Source organism: Hibiscus syriacus, unplaced genomic scaffold (genome assembly GCF_006381635.1).
Source record: "Hibiscus syriacus cultivar Baekdansim isolate YM2019G1 unplaced genomic scaffold, ASM638163v2 tig00112429_pilon, whole genome shotgun sequence".
In the NCBI taxonomy this organism is placed as follows: Eukaryota; Viridiplantae; Streptophyta; class Magnoliopsida; order Malvales; family Malvaceae; genus Hibiscus; species Hibiscus syriacus.
The window spans coordinates 187,282-193,916 of NW_024063330.1; the positions used below are offsets into that span (position 1 = coordinate 187,282).

At 35.1% G+C, this 6,635-nt stretch overlaps 1 protein-coding gene across 1 annotated transcript; it reads left to right on the top strand.

Annotated features, from left to right (window-relative positions):
• Positions 1-1,311: 1,311 nt before the first annotated feature.
• Positions 1,312-6,389, top strand: LOC120179592 (agamous-like MADS-box protein MADS4). Its single transcript, XM_039185159.1, has 8 exons — positions 1,312-1,680; positions 4,197-4,275; positions 4,403-4,470; positions 4,563-4,662; positions 5,520-5,561; positions 5,643-5,684; positions 5,769-5,923; positions 6,033-6,389. The coding sequence occupies exons 1-8, from the start codon at positions 1,496-1,498 to the stop codon at positions 6,106-6,108; spliced, it is 747 nt and encodes a 248-aa protein (XP_039041090.1). The 5' UTR covers positions 1,312-1,495; the 3' UTR covers positions 6,109-6,389.
• The last annotated feature ends 246 nt before the right edge of the window (positions 6,390-6,635 follow it).

Consider the following 6,635-nt stretch of genomic DNA (forward strand, 5'->3'; position numbering starts at 1 on the left):
CGGTCGATAACCGACATTAAGATTGATGCCACCGCCAGTTAAACAAAAATTGAATAGAAAGAAGAAGACGACACAAAAATATTGAAAGAAAAATTAAAAGTATAATTTTTTTAATAGTTTAAAATGATTATAAAGTGGTATATGTTCAAAATATTTATTAGTCATTAACAATGCATACACACTTGTAGATAGGCCTGTAAACGAACCGAAAGCACACGAACGGAGGTATGTTCATGTTCGTTCATTTAATAAATAAACGAACACGAACATAAACGAACAAAATTTTTTTTGTTCATGTTCGTTCATTAAGGAATATAGATTGTTCATGTTCGTTCATTTAATAAATAAAAAAACATAAACGAACAAGAACGGACGAACATAAACGAACACGAACGAACGAACATAAACAAACACAATAAACGGACATAAACGAACAACACAGACAAAAAAACTTATTCGAACACAACAAACGAATGTAAAAAAAAGTAAACAACAAGAATAACAACTTAAAATTCATTAATATAACCTGCAACTTTAGAGTTAATTTGTTCGAATACAACAAAAACATACATAAATCATAAATAAGCTATATGAACATAATAAAGTCTTAAAGTTAATTTGTTCAACAAAAAAATCTTCTTGAAATCCAAACAACTTCAATAATCTTCGTAACATATTCAACTTGCCCTCTGTTCGAACATAAATGAACGAACATATAATCGAACGTTCACGAACGTAAATGAACGAACGAGCCATTTGTTCATGTTCGTTCATTTAATAAATAAACACACATAAACGAACTTTCTGCCGCACGGTTCATGAACGGTTCGTTGAACGTTCAGTTCATTTACAAGCCTATTTGTAGACATAACTCTTCAAATATAAAACCTTTAGCTAGGAAGAATAACATTCATTTTAACCATCAACAATAGTCGATAAATTCATAAATATCAAATTTTAAACTTATTTAAGATTATACGAGCCGAAGAAGTCTACATATCATATAAAAACATTATCCAAAAATATATAATTAAAGCAATGATATATCTGATGAATGCGTTAAATATTATCTCCCAGTTAACCTGTTCGTCCTAGTAATTTAATTTTCACCGTTGGATCATGCATCCAACGACTGACATTAAGTAAACGTACAAAGTTAGGAGCCCTATGTACTATCTTTTTTGCTACAATTTTGTCAACAAAAAACAATAAATAAATCAGAATTTAGATAAACATTTTATTTGTCTCTCTCTTTTGATTTCCATAATAAAAATAATAATTCAAGACTGATTATATCACCCGAGACTCTAATGAAGTTGTTAGCTGAGATTGTCTAAAAGAGCAAGAGTACAAAATGAGAAAGGGTTATTAAAGGTCAGCAACAAGAAAGAGAAGAAGAACACATACACACACAAAATATTCTTTCTCTCTGGTTTTTGGTTCTTAATTTGGAAGCCATTTTTGGTTTGGGTTTTAGCTTAAAAAAATACAAAAAATGGGGAGAGGTAGGGTTGAGTTGAAGAGAATTGAGAACAAGATCAACAGGCAAGTCACTTTTGCCAAGAGAAGAAATGGGCTTTTGAAGAAAGCTTACGAGCTTTCCGTTCTTTGCGATGCCGAGGTTGCTCTCATCATCTTCTCCAATAGAGGAAAGCTGTACGAGTTTTGCAGCAGTTCAAGGTATTTCATTTTCACCACCAACCAAAAAAAAATAAATTTTCTTTTCTTTCTTTCTTTCTTTCCACTTTCTCTCCTTTTCTTTCTCTTTTTCTCTCGTTTTCCCTTTCTTAGGCTTAGGGTGGTTTCGTGATTGGGTTGCGGGAAAATTCGAGAAAGAAAAGTTAAAAGTGTCGGTGTTTGTAGCTGTTCCCAGTGAAGTTTAGATCTGCAACTGGTAAACCATGAAAAGAAGATCACTGTTATATTGGGACCCTGATTTCATTTCTTTGTTATTTTCCCTTCACTTTCCCCAGTTTTCTCCCTTGATCATCATCTGATTTCCTTTCTTTTCCTTTTTCCAAATCTGTTCGAGTTTCACACACAGCTTATTTTCTGTTCAAGGGCTTGAACCGCCTTCCATCTCTGTTAACTTTCCAGTTTCTGAGTTTAGGGTTTCGTTTTTTTCAACTTAAATCCATTTCTAGTTCTTTTCATACGTACAAGGTACTGCTCCTCTGGCTGTAAGTTTTGTTTTAACAACTTCAAATCGATGTTTTTGTTTATAATAAAATTGAAAAACAAGACAGACCAAGAACCAAACGAAGAAGAAGAAAATCCACTGGATTCAAAGCTATCTTCTGGCGTTTACAGACAATTTCCAGATGTCACTAATCAATGAAGCAACGAGAACAAAACCAGACATAAGTGTGTTCGGCTCTACAGATAAACAAACCCCGTTATGTCTTCTTCTTCTTCGTCCCTGAGATGAAATTTAGGGTTTCTGGGTTTCCTAAAGCTCCTCCTCCCCCGGTTTAGGGTTTCAGATTTCAGTTCTATTAGGTTACAACATTTGTCCAAACTTTTTTGTTCTTAAGAGCTCTAGATTCCTTCAGATCTAATGCTTTGTTTTTTTGGAATTTCTTATCATCTGACTCACTTATATTTCATAGCTGTGTAAACTAGTGGAGAATCTAATCCAAACCCTAATTTTAATGGAATATATTGACTTCTTTCTACTTTATACTCATAACTAATTTTTTTTAGAATTTTAAAATGATTTTCATGTGAAAATAATTTGATATTACTCTAACCCAGTATTATATTATATTTAAAATTCCTCATAAATATTTAAATATTATAGATATATTTTTTGTATTTTCTATTGATAACTTATCTTCTTACTAAAATTTATAAATTCATCCTTTCCTAAAATGTTAGAAGTTTGTCCTCTCCTAGCATTAAATCATACACCCGTCTCTGCGAAGTTATATCCATAGATGAAGGTATACGGAGATTGGGAGCGGATATTGTCCCTCCTAAATTTTTTGTTCAAACAATATTTTAGGTCACCGTCAGGGTTTTAAATAGCGATTTGCGACCGCAACAACGCCCAATAAATAGCGGTAGCTGCATCTTCCGTGATACCCGCTATACCCTCAATAATGTCCGCTATGATTGCAATAGCGTCTGTTATGACCGTAATCGCGATCGTAAAATTAGAACTCTATCTCCTTTAACTTCTTAGATTAAATATATAATAAGTTCCGAATTTTTAGAATTAGATAATTTACCCTTTTAAATAATTAATTTTAGCTCTGTCCGTCGTTGGGTCGATAAGAATTGAATGAATTATCTATATGTACAACGAATAAGTATAATTCAAGTTTAAGTCCTCTGAACTTACAATAATATGTACTTACCCTTAAAGATGAAACAGCAGGTAAGGTATATTTTTGTGAAACAAAAGTTGGAAGCCTAAGTTTGAGCTTTAGTACTAAGGAATATGTTCACATATGGTGAAGAATTAAATAAACTGATTTATTACTCCAAATAAATATTCCGACCACTCCATTATATATAATTTTAATAGCTTCATTTACTACCATGTACATATTAATGCCTTTGTGTGGACAGTTCTACAGTGTGCTACCGGTTTTATTATTGTTTAAATAATAAAACCCGTAAAACATTACCGGTAATATTATTATTTTTACCTAAAACATCATTTTTTAAACATTTCCGGTCATTTTTTAGCACCCAGTAATATTTCTGGTCATTTTTAGTGGCTAATAATGTTTCCGGTTATTTTTTCGAAAATTCTGTTAAAACGTCTAATAATAATAATACCGGTCATTTTTTAGCGCCTAATAATGTTTACGGTCATTTTTTATCGGGTTTTTTATTTAAATAATAACAAAACCGATAACGTCTTTTTTTAGTCGTATATTAAGGTTGTCGCACGTGATCATTCCCCTTTGTGTACTTCAAAAGCTTCTTGAAGTCTATTATTTCCTATAGCATAAGAATTTTATATGATCATATCCCGTGGATGTTTATGTGTTGACAATGAAATCGAATGTTCGTTTTCGGGTTATATTTTTTTGGCATAAAGAGATCGTAGTTTGAGAACAGGAGAACGGAGATAATTACACTGTCGAGATAACGGACAAGATTTTGTTTAGGATGAAGATTAATAAACTTTGTCAATGTGATTAATTTTCTTCATCGTTGTTCATTGAATGAATATATGTATATAGCATGGTGAAAACACTGGAGAGGTACCAGAAGTGCAACTATGGAGCTCCAGAGACAGATGTGTCAGCTAGGGCGGCCCTGGTAATGGCTAAAATTATTTTTGAGAGATTAGGGTTTATTTACATTTCCATGTATGAGAGATTAGGGTTTATCAAGGTATATTAAACGAGAGTTGAACACGAATACTTATATTCATGCTATTTTATAGGAGTTAAGCAGTCAGCAGGAATATCTGAAGCTTAAAGCTCGATACGAGGCCTTACAAAGGTCCCAAAGGTGAGCCAGTGACCTCGAAAAAGGGCTAAAACTCAACACCCAGGGACTGTTTTGGATGATTCTTTTTGTTTCTTTCGATTTCATTTTGTTAGGAATTTACTGGGAGAAGATCTGGGTCCTCTAAGCAGCAAAGAGCTTGAAGCCCTTGAGAAGCAGCTTGATTCTTCTTTGAAGCAGATCAGATCAATGCGGGTAATCTAGGCCCTTTTTTCTCTTTGGAATTTGCATATCTTTTATCACTCTCTACATATAGGCAAAACTCACGAGATATTGCTGTGAAAAAAAACAATTCACGTGATAATGTTGTCCAAGAAATAATTTTTCAAATGGTGTGAATTAAACAGTACATGGATTGGTCGCCATACACTCGGTGCGACCTTGTAGGTCGCCATGCAAGCGGCTCGAACTCCTCCGTGATTCTGCTGAAATCACGACAAAGGTGGCTCTGCCTCCCTCACCCCTGTCTCCCTCACGCATGCAGCAATGAAATCACGACAAAAGAGTTCTATACGAGCTGTGGCGAGAGGATGAAGCTTTGCTACGAGCTGTGGTGAGAGGATGAAGCTTTGCATGCGTCATGCACGTCGGAAGAGGTTGCCTGCATGCAGCGGGGAGAAGGGCGCATGACAAGGTCGCCCAGCGTGCATGGCGACCTACCATGTCGCTTGGCGTGCATGGCGACCTATGCTGGGAAGCTGCCACGCCGTAGGTCGCCCGGAAGGCATGGCGACCTACGGCCAACACTGCAATTTGTCCTATTTGAACAATTAATCTTGGGAGTACGTTATATCGTTAAATAAAAAATTCGAGAATATTATCTCGAAAGTTTTGCCCTACATACACCTAAAATGAGTGTATATAAATATATATCATTTGGTTCGAATCGCTCGGTTTATGTATTTCTAGGATCTTTGGAGATGATATTCATATATTTGTCAATCTGACTCAACACGAGAAGTGTTTGAAGATAACAACATACATAGTGATCGCATAATGAAATATATATTAAGATTTGAGTGAACATTGAATCATTTGTTGTTCTTTTGTAGACCCAATATATGCTAGACCAGCTCTCTGATCTCCGACGGAAGGTATGCAGTTATTTATCATCTAATCCAAGATTTGATTAAGTTTCTAACTTCAGATTTCTCTTGTTTCTCTCTTTAATGCAGGAACAACTTCTCAATGAAGCCAATAAGAACCTGAAACAAAGGGTATGTCATTATTCATACCTCAATTAACAATCGATTCCGATTTTTCGAGACACCATATTCATTGAGGATAGGATCATTTTGCAGTTGATCGAAAGCTACCAAGTAAATTCACTCCAGTTGAATCCGAATGCAGACGATGTCGGCTACGGCGGCGGCCGACATCCTGCTCATCATCCTCCTCATCCTCATGACGGTGGCTTCTTCCACCCATTGGAGTGTGAGCCTACGTTACAAATCGGGTACGGCCTCTTGCCTCTACTCTGAAATTTGTACTGAAACAATATGCAGACATGTATAAACTACATTTACGTCTTTTACTTACTGAACCGATGTGTTTGAATGACACAGGTACCAGCACGATCCGATATCAGTCGTCGACGCGGGTCCGAGCGTGAATAACTACATGATGGGATGGCTACCATGACAGATTACAACAGAAGAAGAAGGCATGCAAGCTATGGATTTAAACATAAGAGAATCAGCACCCAATTTAATCAATCTGTTTGCATGTTTCTTTGACGAAAGGAAATAACACTTTATAATGCCATGGATTTGAATAGCATTACTGTTGTAACTTTGTGTCTTTTTTAATTTGGAGGATGAACTGTAAGTAAACTCCTTGGTGTCAGCTCTAGGGCACTGCGTATATTTCCTTTGAAACACAGTTTATTCTGTTTGAAATAATGTGCTTCTGTTTGCTTGTAAGAGAATTCTGACTTTGTGCATTTTGGTATTTGCTTCAACAAACACATTCTCTCTCTATTTATCTGTTCATCTTTGAGTACTTATTACTATGACAATCATTTTTATTTTTTAATAGTTTGGTGCAATTACAAGAAAGTATCTATTTAAAATATTTTTAATCACCGACAACGCATCCACTAGAGATGAAAGACGGGTACAATTTCGTGAATTTCGCATATCCTTCAAATTATTCAAAGACGGGTACAT